The sequence below is a fragment of the Patella vulgata genome, chromosome 1 (genome assembly GCF_932274485.2).
Source record: "Patella vulgata chromosome 1, xgPatVulg1.2, whole genome shotgun sequence".
NCBI lineage: Eukaryota > Metazoa > Mollusca > Gastropoda > Patellidae > Patella > Patella vulgata.
Window position 1 is genome coordinate 50,903,653 of NC_065879.2, and position 23,332 is coordinate 50,926,984.

The 23,332-nt window shown below is 35.9% G+C and overlaps 1 protein-coding gene across 1 annotated transcript in view; it reads left to right on the forward strand.

Moving 5' to 3' along the window:
• Positions 1-515: 515 nt before the first annotated feature.
• The window catches only part of LOC130013668 (glypican-6-like), a 94,703-nt gene continuing 71,886 nt past the window's right edge, over positions 516-23,332 (forward strand). Inside the window, exons 1-3 of the mRNA XM_056102557.1 lie at positions 516-929; positions 18,386-18,544; positions 20,841-21,232. Coding sequence (XP_055958532.1) covers positions 767-929; positions 18,386-18,544; positions 20,841-21,232 — 714 coding nt within the window. The 5' untranslated portion in view covers positions 516-766. The remainder of the gene's footprint in view (positions 930-18,385; positions 18,545-20,840; positions 21,233-23,332) is intronic.

Genomic DNA, 23,332 nt, shown 5'->3' on the forward strand with positions numbered 1-23,332 from the left:
TCGGATGGGACGAAAACCCGAGGTCCCGTGTACACATTGGCGTGCACTTAAAAGATGGGGGCATATGGGGATGAGGGAAAAAGTAAAGCATGACTTTATTAAGCCGCGGTGGCAATAACACCTTAAAGTTTTAATTTGAACAATCAAATTTGAACATGAGGGGACGTAAAAAATAAACAAAAACAATGATAAAAGATATTGGAATTAGTGCGTTTTTTCTTTAACTTATACTGATTACAAACGATTCCAAAATTTTAATAAGCCATCGACCGGTTTATTCGACTGACTATTTGATTTGGACTTAGGGTCGACTCGCTCAAGTATTGTAATCAAGGCTAGCAGACCGTCTCGACTGATATAATTTACTCCCCATGTAGATGCTACTCATAATTGAGCCGTACTATTAAAATAAGCAGTTTTATTTTCAACTTCGGATTGTAAAACATAACGATATTAATAATTGACACTGCCATATAAATATTGACGGTACAATCACCAATGCTATGATTCAGTTAGTGATCCGTAGGAGGATAACGGAACAGCGAAATACAAACATTGTTTCATCGGCACAGATCCTACCTCCATTGGCCTGACAAAAAAGGGAATAAGGGGAAGTAACGTAAGAAAATGTCGCCTAAGAAAGTTGACTTTTATCAGCGGTGGTCGTGATTGAGTTTATTTTTGGAAGAATTGTTAAATCTGTTAAGAATAATACACTGAGCTTTTTATTTATAAGTGGAGAATTTGTATCTCATTCTTAAAGAAAATGGCCGCCATGCGGCTGACAGTTTTTCAGTGCATCTGTGCTTATTGGCTATGTATGTTTATTCCGTTCGGGATTTGCTTTGATTTAGCATGTATTGAAGTCAAGAAATCATTCGCGACAAAAGGATTCAGTGAAAATGATGTGCCTATACAGGCTATACCAGGTAATTTTAGCAACATTTTACATCCTTTTATTTTCAGTTTTAATAATGTATTCATAAAATGTGAAATGTAAAAGCACACGCAGGCCTAAGGTTATGCTGTTGTATTTTTAACATGAAAACCACCACATAGTCAGTTGCCTACCACAACCCCGGCTTTTTTTCCCACATTTGGTCGGTCTAAATAGTTTTGACATATTTTATACTCGCCAGGCCTATCATTAGTATGATTATCAAATACATGCTAGAGATTAGAATGATATGAATTTTTCTCCCAGACCAAATAACACTATGAAGCTCAAGAATTGAAATGAAATGAAATGGGGTTTAACGTCCTACTGTTTTGCTCCGAACTGGGCTAATGAAGACAGATGAAGATGAAGCTTAAGAAGACAAAGTAGGCTGTCAGAGCTAAGTCTCTAACTCATTATCATCCAAAATATTCAACATTGAAAACACGATTTATTTGTCAAATTAAATCAACATTCATGTTGTGATCTTACTGGAAAAAGATGGGCTTTTGATATCCAATATTTAAGACAAAATAAACATTTTACCATTGGTACACGAATCGTGTACCATAATGCGCTTCAGCCCCCGTTGTATCAAGAGACTCGAGGGACGAGGCTAGACACATTGCACCAAATAAAACGGCGTATGTAGACTGGAATAACCAGATGCTAGAAATTTGCACTCGCTTGAGACTGCTGGCTTATTTCGCCGAACATAACTGATTTGAAATTGGAGTAAAAATGGAAACCATTGAATGTAAATCAGTTTATATAATTCATCTTACAGTATTATATGCATTGCGACCCACTTTTGTCAATTTCTAGGTCCCAAATGTTAGCGATTTAGCTCCTTTAAAGGGAAATTATTTAAAAGCACACGCAGGCCTAAGGTTATGCTGTTGTATTTTTAAAACCGTTCGACTTTCAGGGAATGTAGCTCGTCGACGTGTGTTCTCTTAAGTATCAGAAATGAATACAGATTCTTGGAATGGATCTTCAACTAACTAACAATGTTTAATTTCTTTATTATTGTGAATGGTCTGTTTTCAGCCTCACCTAAAACAAAAGAAAAACCAGTTATTACAAATATATACATAGAATTTTTCAGATTTTATTGAGTCCGAAAAGTCGCCAGTCCGAGTCCGAAAAGTCGCCTGACCGAGTCCGAAACGTCACCTACCAGAGTCCGAAATGTCGAGGACATATTTTTTGGAGTCCGAAATGACGTAAGTCCGAAATGACGCGGGACCGAAATGACATGTAATCCAACTAGTATGTTCCCTAAGCTGGTCTCTCCAACTAATCTCCTCATCTAACATAGGCCTACATTTGTCTATTTATACAAATCAGTTACTTAGAAAGTGTTGATATAAACATATAATTATTGAAGGATTAAGACTTAAGGCATTTAAAACAATAGTTAGATGAGACTTAACAGATCAACCACTTTAGTTGCCAGTCTGTCATAATTTGACTGACAGGTTAATTGCTTCCTGCCTCTAATGACTAACCAAGCATTAATGAAAATTAAAATATAGATTTGAAATTTAAAACAGAATTGAAAAATAATAAAATAACATATGACCTAGACATCGGTCATACATCCCCCTTACTTCAAACAAAAACATGACCCCATGTTTTAAGCATTTAATAAAATCAAAAATCCTTATTTTTCAATTAATCAAAGTAACATAATCTATCCCTTTTTTCATGATAATAATTTCTGTTTCTGTACATAGGATTCATGTGAGGCATAAAATAATGTTCTTGCAAATTGTACTGGTTAACTTTTTCATCAGGTAAACGTAACCTGGGTCCTTGTATTCTATTTGAATTCGCATTTATGTATTGTTGAGCACTATAATCTAGTTCCTCCTCCAGAACCCAAGAATTCGAAGTTGCTGGACAATTCTTCCACTGAATGAGATATTCTTGTTTTGTGTTCTTAACTCTTGTCTAAGCACTTTGTCGGATACTTGAACAGGTGGATTTGTTGAACAACTTCCTACATGTTGATGGCCTTGACTGATGGTAGTTTTGGTACTAGAACTTGAAACATCTTTCATCACTGCCTCACTGTCAAAATTTATTTGACAACCTTTATCATGGCTATTGACAGGATGACACATTGTTTCTCTTGTCACCATAAACACAGGGTTTTTCCCAACAGCCACATTTTTAGTATCAGGAACATTTTGGACACCCACATCCTTTTTACTGGAGACCACAGAAATCTGTACTTTTTGGGCATCCTTCTTAGCAAAAAATTTGAGCTGCCGCTGTCTATCCCTTTGTCTTTTGCAAGAACGATATTTTTTTTCCGGACTGGGTAATGAATTTTCTGAGAAGCCCCATTTAAAGCTGATTTCTGTAGAACCCCTATCCTGTTTGAGACTCCAAGACATTGGTAGTTGATTCAGATTTCTTATTGCTGCTACTGCTGCTGAAGGAAGAATAAAGTTGGTATCCATCCTTTCTTCTTCCAAATATGTTTACAATTTATCTCGCTTAGCTGTACCGGAATCAAGAGTAGACAATTTTGTTCACTATACCCGGCATCTCCACCATATAACACCATTCGACTTTCAGGGAATGTAGCTTGTCGACGTGTGTTCTCTAAGTATCAGAAATGAATACAGATTCTTGGAATGGATCTTCAATAATTAACAGCAACAATTTAACAACTTATAATTTCATATATATCGGACCTCCAACTAGTATGTTCCCTAAGCTGGTCTCTCCAACTAATCTCCTCATCTAACATACATTTGTCTATTTATACAAATCAGTTACTTAGAAAGTGTTAATATAAACATATAATTATTGAAGGATTAAGACTTAAGGCATTTAAAACAATAGTTAGATGAGACTTAACAGATTAACCACTTTAGTTGCCAGTCTGTCATAATTTGAATGACAGGTTAATTGCTGCCTGCCTCTAATGACTAACCAAGCATTAATGAAAATTAAAATATAGATTTGAAATTTAAAACAGAAATGAAAAATAATAAAATAACATATGACCTAGACATCGGTCATATTTTTAACATGAAAACCACCACACAGTCAGTTGCCTACCACAACCCCGGCTTTTTTTTCCACATTTGGTCGGTCTAAATAGTTTTGACATATTTTATACTCGCCAGGCCTATCATTAGTATGATTATCAAATACATGCTAGAGATTAGAATGATATGAATTTTTCTCCCAGACCAAATAACACTATGAAGCTTAAGAAGACAAAGTATTTCTTTAAAGGGAAATTATTTAATTTAATATTTGTCATTAATGATTATATAGAAGTCTCTATCATACATAATGTTTATACACTGTACGGTATGAAATTGGCGTTAGGATTATTATTAATTTTCATTATATATTCGCCATTCGAATGTCAAAGAGTTATTCGCCATTCATTTTCCCTATTTGCCATTCATTTTCCTTAGGCTGCGGTTAATTAATTATCAGTTTCTCATGACCTGAGTTTGTGAAACATACATGTTACATGAGGTAATTATTAATTATTGGAAGTGGATAAACGACCGGATTTAGGCGTGGTGTCAAATTTCTAGCTAGCTTGCTTCTGTTTCTCCGTCCAGACCATTTTCGGGTGAAAAAAAACTACATCATCTAATTCTTCTAGTATTACTTTGTAGTGTCACACAACTTTTCTTTTATCAATTCTTTGAAGTTTGATAGAAAATGAAATTAAATATGAGCTTACTTGTCAATGTGCAATGGTATTTGAATTTCGCGGTGATTCGGTTTAAACAGATCACGTGACATAATTGGCCAATCAAACATACACGACGAAAAGTTCAATAGGTCGTGTGGTGAAAGGTCACCTGCTCTTTGTTTACGTTTTGTTATTAACGGTACATGGCGGAAGGATAGCTAAAGTAAAACTGCATACTTCGTGAACGTTTTGTTAAAAACACTGAGCTAAAACCGTTCACTGCGACAAGCTGGGAAAAGTTTAAGGTATGTGCTAACCAGTGGATCAAATTAGATGGAAATGGCAGGCTTGTGTCGAAGACAAATGCCTATTTGCTTGACAAGAACTCCAGGCAGGAATGTGCAGACAAAACTCTCACTGGGGTATGGTAGAGGCTACTACTTCTCACATTCCAAGTTACCAACGTTAACAAAACTGTGTATGAAACATTATCACGATTCCAAAATTTGTTGAAGAAAGTGATGTTTAGAAACAAGCAGCCAAAAAAAAAAAAAAGAGAATAAAATAATAGGTCTGGTTAATTTGTTAAGGGTATCAGATCATATCTTAACATTTTCCCCATTTTCTTGCAAATGCAAGCTGATGAAAATATTCTCCTAAATGCATGACATAGCCTTTCCACCTAAATTAACAAAACTTTACAAATCTAAAAATGTGTTAATATGATCCAGAGGTGTCACCATTATTGAGGTGAAATACAATGTGCAGTACTCATACCCAAGTTGTTATGGAGAGAGAGAAATGGGGTTTAACGTCCACTCGACACAAACTATGTCGTTTCGGGACTAACATGGTTTAATTTTTTTATTTTAATAATTCGCTTCAGCATAGGGGTCTTTAGCAGTGGGAGGAAACGGGAGGACCCGGAGAAAACCCACGAGGTTGTACAGGCGACCCTACTCCTTGTCACGTACAACCAGGGATTCGAAACCACGCCTGTTGACTCAATGACAGGCTTTATGATACAGTGCGCACATGCTAACAATTCGGCCATCCAACCCCCATGTTATGGAGAAAATTAGATCCGAAATAGATGAGTTGGTACAAGTGCACTTACTTTTTTTGAAAAAAATATGTATGAAGAATTATTTCTGCCCTTGCATCACCAGTCAAAAAGGGGGCATATTCTGGCGCATTCCTCCCTGGTTGCCTGACTGTAGCTGTGGAAATTTAAACCCCTCTTGTTAAACTCTAAACTATACACATACTTGTTAAACTCTATTGAACAAATGACAGGGTTAGGGTGACTAGAGATCAAGCACCAAACAAAATTTTCAATGTGAATGTAAATCAAGCTGCATTACACTTTTACAGATAGATCAGTAATAGATGTACTTGTTACAAGTGAAAACTTTCTTGTATGGATTTGTGTATATTGTTCGAATATAAAAGTGACAGCCAAACATATGCTGACAGTGACATTGATTTTAATAGTGATGATGATATTGTTGAAATTATGTGAGTAGGCCTACACCTGTATACATGTATTTTTGTAAGCGGTTTTTAAATATTACATATTTTAAATATGTTTTACTTAAGTGTACTGTACATGTCAATAAATTTTCATATTATATTTTGTCACTTTATGCTTACTATATGGTTTTTTTTTACTTTTTTATTCTAATTCATTTCCGACGGTATCTCCTTGTCAGTGGTGCAGGCGGAGGGGCTGACAAGGCACAAGGACAGCAGTCTAGTCGAGGTCGCGTGCATACATTGGTGTGCACGTAAAAAGATCCCTTGGCAGTTGTAATTCGATATAAGCGTAGGCCATAGTGCTGTGCCCAGGCAAAATTTGCCTTTTAGCACACTGTATGGCATATATGCCCATCTTCATTAGACCATTTCATTTCTAATTCATTTTACTAGAACCATTTTACTTAGGTAACTGTTTGTTTTTCTCTTTTACCGGTATGTACTTTTATTTACTGGTTGGTACATGTATATATCTTTCAATTTTGTACAGTGTATATGGGCACAAGAGCTGATCTCTGTGTAAATACATGTATTCTGTGAATACATGTATAAGAACCTGAACAGCACATTGGAAACCGTTCTCCAGTACTAATACACTTTATAAATGATGTTATTTATTATATACATTTTTCATTAATACTAGTGGTGTATGGTTTTGTTGTGTACGAGGAAATTTATACAATTGCATTTGTTTATTTTTTTTTTTAATTTCTTTCTTTAAATAAATGTAATCTTATACTCTCTTATAGGGGGTTGAGTAGCCGAATGGGTAGCATATGCGTGCTGTATCATAAGGTCTGTCATTGAGTCCACTGGCGTGGTTTAGATTCCACGGTTGTACTTGACAAGGAGAAGGGTCGCCCGTCCAACCTCATGGGTTTTCTCCAGGTCCTCCAGTTTCCTCCCACTGCTAAAGACCACTACATGCAAGCGAATTATTGGAATAAAATTGAACCAAAATTACCTAGTTTGTGTTGAGTGGAAGTTTTAACTTCCACTCCCATTTCTCTCTCTCTATACTCTTATAATATGTCTATTGTTTTCTTTTTTAAAAAAATAGTAAAATTGATGAAGGTGAATTATTATTAATTGTATCAATCAGATCACATGGTATAATTATTTTTGTTTTTTCTTAACATTATATATAATTAATAGACCAAACCAGTATTTCAAGCATGCCAAAATCGTTTTCATCTGTATTAAACATGCATTATGCAAGAGCTAAATCTGCCTATTTCAGGTCTTTCTTTAGGCCTGAAATGTTATCTAAATTATTAATTAGACATTAATTAACCTATCCAGGCCATAATCAACTCTAGATGGCTGCGCTAGCCTGCGATCTTTAGTGGATTGTAAGCCGATTTACTGCATAACTTTCCTTCTCTATTAAACGATTACATGGATAATCGAGACTATGCTATTTATCGTACTGACTTTAGTAATGATGACCGAGGCTTATGGGAATTTCACTCGCTTAGTTCTCGGTTCATAGTGGATCAATTTGAATGAAATTTTTACCAAAATGCCTTCTACCTTATCTAGTTTTTAACTATTATAGTGAGAACTGCCAACTCGTTACCGAATCTCCCATAATGTATCTTTAAGTATGTATTTCTCTTGGATATTGTTTCACTGAAATAGTTTTGAAGAAATACTTGTTTCCAGAAAATAAAAGATTCATTCAATCATTGGTGATATTTCCCAATTATTGGCCATATTTATGCCACAGATCAGGGGTAAGTCGTCTTAAACAATCCAACGTGTTCCGTCTCATAAAATGTATTCTCTGGTCTATTTATGGCTATTGACCCTTGACCTAATGACGATCTTTGCTTTTATGGTTTCTGATTGGCTTAGAATTTGATTTTTTCACCCGATTATGGCTACACTTGACAAAAATAGTTCGAGACGTAATTCGAGTGCAAGACGTATTGTGCAATGCATCGGAACAGAAATGTATGCGACAGTGACGGCCTACTGGTTAAATTATGTAACAAAGCGTCAGATTTTCACCCGGAATTTGCAGGGACGAGATGAAACGATTTTCGAGGCTAAATCACAGCCTAATTGGGTTCCTGACGAAAATTTACTACGAAACCGGATATCGTCTCTGGCCAATTTTATCAGGAGGATGTTCAATACATAATCTCTTAGATTGGTCCCAACAGTAAGATTTTCTATAGATTACTATTAGCATATTTATTACCATTACAGCATATTTATATGCACCCTTCATATACGGTGTTCAGGGGCACTTTACAAAGTGACAATGTAACCATATCAACAAAAAAAAAAGAAACCCACAACAAAATAAACCAACCAGCAAAATTATGGACACATTATCAGTTGTATACTGTGTCAGTAAAAGCCTGTTTAAATAAACGTGTTAAAGATGGGTTCCCAGAAAAGTATCTATCGGGTGGTTATTTCCAATAAAAGTATGGCAATTTTGGTATATATGGAAAGTAGAGATATCCAATCTTACTAGAAAAATACTGGATTCCCCGAAAAACACTCATGGAGCGTATACAGGACAATCAACAGCCCGACGATTAAGAATTTCAGCACGCGTAATGTCAAAGGTCACACGCGAACATTGAGCGCTTGATGTACAAGTTGATAAACTTTATGAAGAGTTAGACGTACAACACTTTCTGAGATAAAAATGACAGAAAAAGATGCGGGTAGTGGATAATCCGAGAATTTAATTAGAATTCGATATTTGTAATAAATAGTAAGCGATTAAAGACAACATCGTCTTATGTATGCAATGAATTCTCCTATGATTTCCAAGACGTGACGTAAACATGACCTGGTTTGATCGAATTTTAATAGCAGGGCATTCCATCGCAATTACAATGTTTGAGAAGGATTTGAAGCATAATTATGACAAATTAATTAGTTTGAATATGTTTTTAGTCCATATATACCATTAAATCACCCAGTTTGTACGCGGGAACCCATCTTTAAGTTGTTTATTAAAAGAATATAGAGATGTACACAATCTTATACTTAAAATGGAAGATTATTCCATAAAACAGGCAGTTGAAAACTAAAAGAGCCCCAACCATAAGAGACAAATTAAACAGGTTTGGCCTTTAAAAGTAGTTTATCTTCTGTAGGCTATGAATTTTCGGCCGTTCGGCGCATCAGAATTTTTCATCAGAATAGCCATCACAGCAGAATTTGTTTCCAGATTGGTTCCAACAACATTATTTTTATACGCCACATAGAAATGTGGACGTATATTGCCGTCGCCCCCGTCCGTACGTCGTCCACAATTTCTTGTGAACGCGCTAACGCCAAAAGTTATCATCCAATTGTTTTAAAATTGATATATGTTGTTTACGTTAGTGAGATGAAGAAGCCTATTTAATTTCAATGATTTCCGTTTATAACGTCTAAGTTATGGCCCTTGTTGTTGAACCTTGTGAACGCTCTAATGCCAAAAGTTAACATCCGATCTTTGTGAAATTTATATGCAATTTCCGTTTATTACTTCTAGAGTTATTGCCCTTGTTTAACTTTGTTCAACCTTGTTAATGCTCGATTGATGAAAGTTATCATCCGATATGTATGAAATTTATATGCATCATTTAAATTTGTGAAACAAAAAAGCCTGTCAAATTTCAACAATTTCTGTAGACTACTTCCAGAGTTGAGACTCTTGTTTCAATTTGTAGAACCTTGTGAACCCTGAAACGGCAAAAATTATAATCTGATCTGTGTGGAACTGTCTTGTAAAGGCCTTGTCGACCGCTTGGACGATTTAGCCGAAAATTTCGTCAGAATAGCCATCACAGCAGAAATTTTCTTCAGAATATCAATTACTGCAGAATTTGTTTTCAGCTTGGTCCTCGCCATAGAACTGTACCACATATGGCCCTCACACTAGAATTTTCTATAGATTGGTTTAAACAACAGGATTTTTCTTTAGAATATCCATCATATCAGGAATTTAGTTAGATTATCCATCACAGCAGAATTATTCGGCAGAATAACCACAGAGGCGGATTCAAGGGGGGGTGCGTGCCCCCCCTAATTTTCGACAGTGCTCTTTTTTACTGCTGAAAGTGCCTTTTCTCAGACCCAAATATGTCCGTTCCCAACCCGTTGCAGGGATCCCAAATGACTCAAACCATCGATTCAAACACACCAGTCTGGTCTAATTAATGCTTCCACTTTCAAACGAATTCTTGTTGTTTAGCTGACGGTGCCCTAATCCTATAGAGTGACTATAGACAGACATCTTGTGGAATCGGCGGCGTATACACTCATGTCCATCACCGACGCGCATGAGTACAACTTGATGTAGCATTGTTTCATGTGTGGACAGTACAAGTTACAAGGCTTAAATAGTGAAGTGGCTAGGGAATAGATTCGTCTTTTTTCCCATCATAATGCCTCGCCCGCCCTTGAGGACAATTTTCGAGCCGCATGTTACTGGCTTTTTTGCTCGATTTTAAGGCTCTTTTTCAACGATTTCCGAATGTTTACTTAAACGAAAATATCAGCCAAATAGCTCTTGGAATGACTACAGATGCAAGGAAATGACGGATAATTTTCTTGGGGGGGCCAAAAAAAAACCCCTCTCAGCTGCGTGCCCTGTCTCCGCGGTCAGTGCCCTCATTTTGCGGCGCCCCCCCCCCCCCTTTTCAAAATTCCTAGATCCGCCCCTGAACCACCACAGCAGAATTTTTCGGCTGTATAGTTATCACAGCAGAATTTTCTATAGATTCGTCGCAAGAGCAGGAATTGTGGTTAGATTATTCAGCAGAGCAGGAAATTTCGGTAGATTATCCATCACAGCCGAAAATTTTCCTCACAATAGCCATCATAGCAGAATTTTTCGCCACAAAAGCCAGGACAGCGGAATTTGTTTTCAGCTTGGTTCTAAGGGCAGGATTTTCTATAGATTGGTTTAAACAGCGGGATTTTTCTTTAGAATATCCATTATATCAGGAATTTCGTTAGATTATACATCACAGCAGAATTAATCGGCAGAATAACCACCACAGCAGAATTTTTCGTCAGAATAGCTATCACAGCAGAATTTTCTATAGATTGGTGGCAAAAGCAGGAATTGTGGTTAGATTATTCAGCAGAGCAGGAATTTCGGTAGATTATCCATCACAGCAGAATGTTTTCATCACAATATCCATCATAGCAGAATTTTTCGCCACAATAGCCAGGACAGCAGAATTTGTTTTCAGCTTAGTTCTAAGGGCATGATTTTCTATAGATTGGGGTAAACAGGAGGAATTTTCTTTAGAATATTCATTATATCAGGAATTTCGTTAGATTATTCATCACAGTAGAATTATTTGTCAGAATAACCACCACAGCAGAATTTTTCGTCCGAATAGCTATCACAGCAGAATTTTCTATAGATTGGTCGCGAAAGCAGGAATTGTGGTTAGATTATTCAGCAGAGCAGGAAATTACAGTAGATTATCCATCACAGCAGAATATTTTCATCACACTGGCCATCATAGCAGAATATTTTCATCACACTGGCCATCATAGCAGAATTTTTCACCACAATAGCCAGACAGCAGAATTTGTTTTCAGCTTGGTTCTAAGAGCAGGATTTTCTATAGATTGGGGTAAACAGGAGGAATTTTCTTTAGAATATTCATTATATCAGGAATTTCGTTAGATTATCCATCACAGCAGAATTAATCGGCAGAATAACCACCACAGCAGAATTTTTTGGCAGAATAACCACCACAGCAGAATTTTTCGTCAGAATAGCTATCACAGCAGAATTTTCTATAGATTGGTCGCAAAAGCAGGAATTGTGGTTAGATTATTCAGCAGAGCAGGAAATTTCAATAGATTATACATCACAGCAGAATATTTTCATCACAATAGCGATCACAGCAGAATTTTTCGTCACAATAGCCATGACAGCAGAATTTTTTTTTCATCTTCGTTCTCACAGCAGGATTTTCTATAGATTGCTCCCAACAGCAATCTTTTTCTTTAGATTATCCATCATATCAGGAATTGTTGTTAGATTATTCATCAGAGCAGGATTTTTGTTAGATTATCCATTACAGCAGAATATTTCGTCAGAAGAGCCGAAACAGCAGAATTTGTTTTCAGATTGGTTCTGAGAGCAGAATTTTCTTTAGAGTGGTCAAATCAGCAGGTTTTTTTCTTTAGATTATACACCACAGCCGGATTTTTCTTTAGATTATACACCACAGCAGGATTTTTCTTTAGATTATTCATCCAAGAAGGAATTTTCGATAGACTATCGTTTAAAACAGAATTTTTCTTTACAATAGTAATCACAGCAGAATTAGTTTTCAGATTGGTCCTCAGAGCACAATTGTCTACAGATTGGTCCCAACGGCACGAAATGTCAGTAGATTATTCATCTGAGCAGGAATTTTAGATAGCTTATCCATCACAGCAGAATTTTTCGTCAGAATAGCCACCACAGCAGAATTTATTTTCAGATTGGTTCTCATAGCAGGACTTTCTATAGACTGGTCCCAACAGAAGCATTTTTCTTTAGATTATCCATCACAACAGGAATTATGTTAGATTATCCACCACAGCAGAATTTTTCGTCAGGATAGCCATCACAGCAGAATTTATTTTCAGATTGGTTCTCACAACAGGATTTTCTATAGATTGGCACTTGGACTTTAAACCCCATTAATTCATATCCAGGTCGAACATGATCTGTTGGTCTTTTAGAATAGGTTAATTATCATAAAAGTGTTATACTTTCAAACTAATAGTGTTACAGAAAATATTTGCCTACACATTAAATGTTTCCTATAGAGGAGCCACGGTGGCTCAGTGTTCAACCCAGTGTTGACTGACGAAGGTTATCATGATATGATTTTCCGGTGTTCCCCTTGTGAATAGTTTAGGAGGTGGGGGAGGGGCTTGTACACATAGGAATTTGAAATAAGAGTATTCCGCAGAGCTGCTGTCTGGTCAAAATTTCAATCATATCACACTGCATGATGTATACTTGTCTTAACCCTTTCAATGCTAGACGTAAATCCACTGCCTGTGCTAGACCCTTTTTTGAGGAAAAAAGGAAGGTTGGAACTGAATGCCAAGCAGTACTTATGAAAGCTTTTATGAAAAATCTTTTTGTCTGTTGGAATGGGCATGAGGTTGGGCTAAGAGGAAAAAGTAGAATTTTGGAAATTTGCGTAATAATGTAGTTACGTGACGTCATGGCGGCCATTTTGGATTTCTCATTTCTCACTAAAGCTAACACGAAAACGAATTTTTCTCCATGAAATACTTAAAAAATATTGTTTTTTTCACTGGATTTTGATAAAGATATATAAAATGAACAAAAATATCAATAGCAGCCATGAGCAATGCCGGCACAAACACGCGCATCAAATCTCCCGCTGCCATGACCACGTGCGGATTGCAATACCTTGTTTTTACTTTCACTTTCACTTTCATCCCCAAGTCCCATATCATTATCAATATAGTCAGTCAATAGATCTACACGTTCGGGACTCAGGAATTGCCTACGTCTTTTACGATCCAGCAGGACAGCATTATTATCAACATCAGAATTATTGTCAGAATCTACTGCAGACACAGGGCTATCGTGTTCACATTGGGCGGAACGTCGCGCAACAAATCACACACTTCATAATACCAATCACTGTCCTGACTACTATCATTATCAAGTAACTGGAAACAAATTATGTGTATCACCCGCCTCGAAATTGTCCACGTGTTGGTCAGCAAGACGTCATTCACGACTTCGTCGAGAGTGCATCGTCTACGTTGTCACTATGCACTCCGCCATTTTACTGTTTGCCGCTTTGAAACACGTGGAAATATGTTCTTGTGTATAGAAAATACAATAGATGGCACTTGCAGTTACGGTACTAATTTAGCGAGGGCTTTACTGAGTACACGGTAATACCGGGTACGCGCATTATACCGACATTTTATAATACCCGGTACTACCGGGTATACGCAGTGAAAGGGTTAATAAGCCCGGTCAGTACAAAAAAAACTAGGACATTAATCCCCATTTCATTTCATTTCATCATATTGGCCCCAAATGCAGCACTTCCCCATATTGCAGATAACGTGGCCTTAATTTGTAAAAGAAAAGAGGCATTATAAAAAAAAAGGTGATTGAAACATGTATAACTTTATTTTTCATATTTGGTCAACATACAATTTGCCTCTTGACAGCCAATATTTATTTTGTTCACCACAACAAATACTGAGGATTCTTTCAACAAAATGTTGCACATACATGTAAATTGTCGAGATTACAAACACAAAGTTGCAATTCTGGAGATATGGTAAATGTAACACTTCCTCTGGTATTGCAAATACAGAGTTTTTCTTGAATCTTATCTTTAATAGTGTTGTACAAAGAAATTCAACTAATTGGAATCCTAGGGCCTGAAAGAATAATGGTAAATATTTGTCTTTAATAAATGAATTTAGTCATAGTGGACATAAATTAACTAAAATTACAAATTACCACCACTACCATCAAAGTATCAACAAACTGAAGGCAGTTCTAGATGCAAGTTTACAACACAATGTCATGAAGTTTCATAAATACACCTCCACTGGACACAAACTAGGTCATTTCGGGACTAACATATGGTTCAATTTTATTTCAATAATTCGCTTGTGTTCTGGGAGTCTTTAGCAGTGGAAGGAAACCAGGAGGACCCGGAAAAAACCATGATAGGCGAGCCTGAAAGATACTTTTAACGGTTTATGAGATATGCTTTGTAAATGAAATCTGGGCGGACAAACCTCGTACTATGTTCGACCCGGAATAATAATAGTTTTACAAGAACAAGAAATTACCTTATTGCTGACAATATTAAATCCGAAGCCTCTATTCTGCTTTTCTTATCTTAGGACTGCACACCTAAAATGTTAACAATTGTTATTGTCAATATTATATACATGAAATAAACTTAAATAGGTTTTAATTTCTAATTGAGCTAATAAAAACAGGCAAACGCCATGCAATGAGCTACATGGGAAATTTTGCCTAGACAGAGGTGCAATGGCCTACTCTTACAGTCAAGTGTTTTTATACGCCCACATTTTCATGTGGAACGTATATTGTCATTGTCCCTGTCCGTCCGGACGTCTGGACGTCCATCCACAATTTGTTTGTGGACACTCTACAGGTCGCAATTCTTATCCGATTTTGACAAAATTTGAAATATAGGTTTATCTCCAAAAGATCTCGGCTGGTTTAGAAAATGGCATTTATCGGATCGAAACTTCATGGATTATGGCCCGTTTGTACGAAAAATCACGGTTTTAGCTTGTGGACCCTATAGAGGTCACAGTTTTTATCTGATTTTGTTGAAACTTAAAATGTTAGTTTATAACCCAAAGATCTCGGTTCCTTTCGATATTCGCGCATATCGGAACATAACTTCCTGAATTATGGCCCCTAATAGTACAAAAAATCACGTTTTTAGCTTGTGGACACTATAGAGGTCATAATTTTTATCCGATTTAAAAAAACAGTATTATTATTTCACCGTTACACCCTAAGGACGACTGAGTTCGAATTTTGTGAAAATCGGCCCAAAACTGACAGACAAAATGTCCGCCCTTCGTTCTCAAATAGCGTAAAAATACGGCATATCAAGGTTGTGGACCCTATAGAGGTCACAATTTTTATCCAATTTTGTTGAAACTTGAAATGTAAGTTTATAACCCAAAGATCTCGGTTCCTTTCGATATTCGCGCATATCGGACCATAACTTCCTGAATTATGGCCCCCGATTGTACGAAAAATCACGTTTTTAGCTTGTGGACCCTATAGAGGTCATAATTTTTATCCGATTTAAAAAACCGTATTATTATATCACCATTACACCCTAAGGACGGCTGAGTTCAAATTTCGTGAATATCGGCCCAAAATTGACAGACAAAATGGCCGCCGTTCGTTCTCAAATAGCGTAAAAATATGGTATTTCAAGGTTGTGGACCCTATACAGGTCACAATTTTTATCCGATTTTGTTGAAACTTGAAATGTAAGTTTATAACCCAAAGATCTTGGTTCCTTTCGATATTCGCGCATATCGGACTGTAACTTCCTGAATTATGGCCCCTGATTGTACGAAAAATCGCGTTTTTAGCTTGTGGACCCTATAGAGGTCATAATTTTTATCCGATTTAAAAAAACGTATTATTATATCACTGTTACACCCTTAGGACGGCTGAGTTTGAATTTCGTGAATATCGGCCCAAAATTGACAGACAAAATGGCCGCCGTTCGTTCTCAAATAGCGTAAAAATATGGTATTTCAAGGTTGTGGACCCTATAGAGGTCACAATTTTTATCCAATTTTGTTGAAACTTGAAATGTAAGTTTATAACCCAAAGATCTCGGTTCCTTTCGATATTCGCGCATATCGGACCATAACTTCCTGAATTATGGCCCCCGATTGTACGAAAAATCACGTTTTTAGCTTGTGGACCCTATAGAGGTCATAATTTTTATCCGATTTAAAAAACCGTATTATTATATCACCATTACACCCTAAGGACGGCTGAGTTCAAATTTCGTGAATATCGGCCCAAAATTGACAGACAAAATGGCCGCCGTTCGTTCTCAAATAGCGTAAAAATATGGTATTTCAAGGTTGTGGACCCTATACAGGTCACAATTTTTATCCGATTTTGTTGAAACTTGAAATGTAAGTTTATAACCCAAAGATCTTGGTTCCTTTCGATATTCGCGCATATCGGACTGTAACTTCCTGAATTATGGCCCCTGATTGTACGAAAAATCGCGTTTTTAGCTTGTGGACCCTATAGAGGTCATAATTTTTATCCGATTTAAAAAAACGTATTATTATATCACTGTTACACCCTTAGGACGGCTGAGTTTGAATTTCGTGAATATCGGCCCTAAATTGACAGACAAAATGGCCGCTGTTCGTTCTCAAATAGCGTAAAAATATGGTATATTAAGGTTGTGGACCCTAAAGAGGTCACATTTTTTATCCGATTTTGTTGAAACTTGAAATGTAAGTTTATAACCCAAAGATCTTGGTTCCTGCCGATAATCGCGCATATCTGACCGTAACTTCCTGAATTATGGCCCCTGATTTTACGAAAAATCACGTTTTTAGCTTGTGGACCCTATAGAGTTCATAATGTTTATCCGATTTTAAAAAACGTATTATTATATCACCGTTACACCCTAAGGACGTCTGAATTCGTATTTCGTGAAAATCGGCCCAAAACTGAAACACAAAATGGCCGCCCCTCGTTCTAAAATAGCGTAAAAATATGGTATATCAAGGTTGTGGACCCTATAGAGGTCACAATTTTTATCCGATTTTGTTGAAACTTGAAATGTAAGTTTATAACCCAAAGATCTCGGTTCCTTCCAATATTTGCGCATATCGAATTGTAATTTCCTGAGTTATGGCCCTTGATTGTAGGAAAAATCAATTTCTTTTTAGCTTGTTCTCTATCCATCTCTCGAAAATGTGGGCGTATCCTGCCTGGCAGCCGCTGGTTTGAATTGTTCAAGGGCCATAACTCTGGCAGTAATTATCGAAAATCGTTAAAAATCAATAGGATTCTTCGTCTCATGACCTGAAACACTGTGTATAAATTTAAAGTCATCGGATATTAACTTTGACCTCTAGAGCGCCCACAAGTTTTTTTGAAGTGATCAAGGGCCATAACTTTGGCAGTAATTATCGAAAATTGCTGAAAATCAATAGGCTTCTTCGTCTCATGGCCTTTAAACACTGTGTATAAATTTAAAGTCAATCGGATATTAGCTTTAGCCTATAGAGCGTACACAATCAATTGTGGACCGACGGACGGACGGGCGACAACAATATACGACCACATTTCTATGTGGGCGTATAAAAAATCACATTTTTTTTCATAGCTTGTTCTCTATCCATCTGTGAACGCAAGATTTTAACAGATATTTTTTCAAATTTGGTTGAAGCATTGGGGTCATAAAAAGATTGCCCACAGAGATAAGATTTCTTCAAGAATCAAAGTTTTCCTTTCAGATAAGCTGCAGTTGAGACTAAGCTGCTGTGTGGGCGTATTCCACACATAATAGGTTAATATCAGTCATAATATTACTAGGGTTATATCCGAAAGAAAAGGTGTTACTGTTGTTTGCAATATCACAAATTATGTCTAAACATTGAATACATGTAGAATACAATCACTGCTCACTGTAAACTGAACCTTTCTCTTTAAGGTGAACATTTGGAAGTATGTCCACAAGGAAACACATGTTGTACCCAAGAAATGGAAGGTAAACTTCAATCACTTAGTAAAAAGGAACATCAGCAGCAAATGGATGAAGCTTATAGACTCATCAAAGTTACATTTTCTTCGAGAACAAAAAAGTTTGATGGTAAGTCCTTATCATACATGTACATGTAGCTTCATGTGTATCTATACAAAATGTCAAAACTGACATTTCTCTTTGACGAAATATTTATATGTACATGTATACATTGTACATATATTCACAGTTTTTGCACTAAACTGTTGTTTTACATGTACAGTGGAATCTGGCACTTCCGGCATCGTCTAGGATCGTTAAAATAACCTGGATTACACAGATGGAATACTCAATACCGGAACATGCACAAAAGATTGATGTCTTTTTTGAAACAACAGTTATCATCTGATCTGTATAAAATTTATATACATCACTTAAATTAGTAAAACAAAGAAGCCTATTGAATTTCGTTTCACTTTGGTGAACCTTGTGAACGCTCTAACAATATAAATTATTATCCGATCTGTATGAAATTTATATGCATCATTTAAATTAGTGAAACGAAGAAACTTATTGAATTTCAGCAATTTTCCTTAATTACTTCTAATTAAGTAACTACAAATAGTTCAAATCAATAATCCTTTGAGTAATAAAAGCATTCTTTTTTATGTTCAAATTACTTTTGTTATACGCCCACATACAAATGTGGTCGTATATTGCCGTCCGTCCGTCCGTCCATCGTCCACAATTTCTTGTGAACGCTCTACAGACTACATTTATCATCTGATTGTTTTGAAATTGATATATGTTGTTTGCATTAGTGAGATGAAGAAGCCTATTTAATTTCAATAAGTGCTGTTAATTTCTTCTGGAGTTATGGCCCATGTTTCACTTTGTTGCACCTTGTGAATGCTCTAACAACAAAAGTTATCAACCGATCTGTATGAAATTTATATGCATCATTTAAATTAGTAAAACAAAGAAGCCTATTGAATTTCAGCAATTTCCGTTAATTACATCTAGAGTTATGGTCCTTGATTCACTTTGTTGAATCTTGTGAACGCTCTAATGACAACAGTTACATGTATCATCCGATCTGTTTGAAATTGATATTAATCATTTAAATTAGTGCATTGAAGAAGCCTATTGAATTTCAGCAATTTCCGTTAATTACGCCGTGAGTTATGGCCCTTGTTTCACTTTATTGATCCTTGTGAATGCTCTAACGTCAAAAGTTATCATCCAATCTTTATGATATTTATATGCATTATTTAGATTATTGAAACGAAGAATCCTATTGAATTTCAACAATTTCCATTTATTACGTCTAGAGTTATGGCCCTTGTTTCACTTTATTGGTCCTTGTGAACATTCTAACTTCAAAAGTTATCATCCGATCTTTATGATATTTATATGCATTATTTAGATTATTGAAACGAAGAATCCTATTGAATTTCAGCAATTTCCATTTATTACATCTAGAGTTATGGCCCTTGTTTCACTTTATTGGTCCTTGTGAACATTCTAACTTCAAAAGTTATCATTCGATCTTTCTGAGCATTATTTACATTAGTGAGACGAAGAAGCCTATTGAATTTCAGCAATTTCTGTTTATTATGTCTAGAGTTATAGCCCTTGTTTCACTTTATTGATCCTTGTGAACGCTCTGATGCCAAAAGTTACCACCCGATCTTTGTGAAATTTATATGCATGATTTAATTTAGTGAAACGAAAAAGCCTATAGTATTTCAGCAATTTACAATAATTACTTCTAGAGTTATTGCCCTTGTTTCACTTTTTTAAATCTTGTGAACACTCTAATGACAACAGTTATCATCCGATATGTATGAAATTTATATGCATCATTTAAATTTGTGAAACAGGTCTATTGAATTTCAGCAATTTCCGTCAATAATTTCTAGAGTTATGGCGATTGTGAACGTTTGAATGACAAAAGTGATCATGTGACCTGTATGAAATTTATATGCATTATTTAAATTAGTATAACGAAAAAGCCTGTCAAATTTCAACAATTTCTGTAGATTACTTTCAGAGTTGAGACCCTTGTTTCAGTTTGTAGAACCTTGTAAACCCTCAAACAACAAAATTTATAATCTGATCTGTATGGAACTGTCTTGTAAAGGCCCCCAATTACCTACAAAGGAATAAATATGCGACAACCCTTGTCGACCGCTCTGACGATTTAGCTGCTGTGGGCGTATGTTTTGTTGCCTGGCAACCTATCTTTAGAACCTTGTGAACCCTCAAACGACGAAAATTATGTCATCTGTATGAAATTGTCTATTAAATTCCCCTAATAACCTACAAAAGATAAATATGTGACAACCCTTGTCGACTTCCCTGATGATTTAGCTGCTGTGGGCGTATGTTTTGTTGCCTGGCAACCTATCTTTTTCTTTTTCAGAATTTTTCACAGAATTATTAGACAATGCTAGAAAAGACTTACATGAAATGTTTGTCAAAACTTATGGACTGCTTTATCAACAGAATTCATACATTTTTACAGACTTGTTTAATGATTTACGAGGATATTACAAAGGCAAAGATAAAAACCTTATGGATGTTATGGACAACTTTTTCAGTAGATTATTACAGAAAATGTTTCAACTTTTAAATGCTCAGTATCAATTTGATGATGAATATATGAGTTGTGTAACAGAGAGAATGGATGATTTACAACCATTTGGAGATGTTCCTATCAAATTGTCTATACAGGTTAAAAGAGCATTTATTGCCGCTAGAACATTTGTGCAAGGTTTGGCAATTGGCCGTGACGTTGTTATGAATGTAATGGAGGTAAGTTTCTCGAAAAATTAATAGATGTTAAGCTGCTCACATGAATCTCAACTTCCAATTTGTTTTCTGACAAATTTTCCAAATTTCAACCAAAGTTTAAAAAATTAATAAAAAAACCAACTGATTTTTATACGCCCACATTTTCATGTATTATGCCATCCGGATGTCCGTCCACAATTTGTTTGTGGACACTCTACAGGTCACAATTTTTATCCGATTTTGATGAAATTTGAAATATAGGTCTATCTCCCAAAGATCTTGGTTCCTTTCGATATTGGCATGTATCGGACCATAACTTCATGGATTATGGCCCCTGATTGTACGAAAAATCATGTTTTTAGCTTATGGACACTTTAGAGGTCACAATTTGCATCAGATTTTTATGAAACTTGAAATGCATGCTTATAAGCCCAAGATCTTGGTTCGTTTCGATATTCGCGCATATCGGATCATAACTTCCTAAACTATGGTCCCTGATTTTACGAAAAATCACAATTTTAGCTTGTGGTCCCTCTACAGGTCACAGTTAGTATCCGATTTAAAAAAAAACCTTTCAAATGTATCACCGTTACACCCTAAGGTTGGTTGAGTTCAAATTTCGTAAAAATCGGACCGAAACTAACAGACAAAATGGCCGGCCCTCATACTCAAATAGCGTAAAAATATGGTACAGTACACTTCGAGCGGAAGTATGAAAATAGTCCTTGTGGGTGTTTTTCCGCTCAAAAATCGCGGTGTTTTACCCATATACACTCCGCGGAATTAGAGACGTTCTGGGCGGAAAAAAGTCCGCGAAAATATAAAATTCGCGGTGGATTATCGCCCGCGAAAATATGAATTTCGCGGCGGATTATAGTCGGTGGAAATATCAAATTCGCGGCGGATTATAGTCCATAGTGATTTGAAATAGTCAGAGTAATTTAGTCCATATTGCCACAACGTTATTAGAAAGAAACAAATATTGAATGGAACGATATCACGAGTATATTAGTCGTTTTAGTTCACCGGTAATTCATATATTCATAATACTCTTTTCAAATTCCGTTTTGATTATTAACTAAAGTGTACCAATGTATTATTGTATTCATATCCTAAAATGTCCGTTATGTTCTATTCATTTATAATGTACATCTACATCGGTATTTAATTCGTGAATCACACCATAAAGCACATACACATAGCAATTTTCTATGTCATTAGTTGATCCGACAAGCAGACAATGAAACCATGTTTCGTGAATTCTGATAACAATGTCTGAAAATGGACGACAATAAACATACATGTATATAGAAGGTAGCGATTTGCACGTGGATGTCTTAAAATATGCTGGGGGTTTTATATACTGATTTATTATCCGTTTTAATTATGAACAACAATTTAACGATATTCCTAGAAATAAACAAATCAGCATAAATTGCTAGGAAGGAATATTTTCTCCTTTAACGGTAATTCAATTAAAATGACGATTCGGCTCCCAACGTTCAATATATACATGTACTTTATGTCCCCAAAATTAAAAGTCATATTGGATAGAAGCTGGAAGATTGTTTACTTATTTCAGTTTCGTATTTGACTTCACAGATTCCCCATTCCCCACATTGCAAAACAGATCAACACGTCAAATCGTTTCAGTTACAGGTATAAGGCTTAAAAATATCATGTCTTAAATAGCCCCTTCAAATATTTCTTTTTATACTTTAACTTATAAATGCAACACACAAACTGCTTACCGTATTTATACAGTTGACGATAAATATCCTAAATAATAATCCGGTTTGGTTTCTTTCCAATAATTATCAATGAACATATCGAAGAACCTTTAATAAAACACCGAACAACCAGATCTTATGAATGGGATCTTGTCCGAACAGAACTTAGATTAATAGTAACTGATCAAAGGGTGAACATCAAACAGAACAAAGGAAATTGCCTAACAAAAAAGCATGCGTTAGTTATAAGGGATGATTTGTGTGCTAAATTAAAAATATTATCACCGAGGGGGGTTCACTCGTCCGCCGCTATAAGAAATACTATAATGTGGGTATCAATAAACCTAACCCTAACTCAACCCTAATGATAGATATCGGTGGACTAATGAAC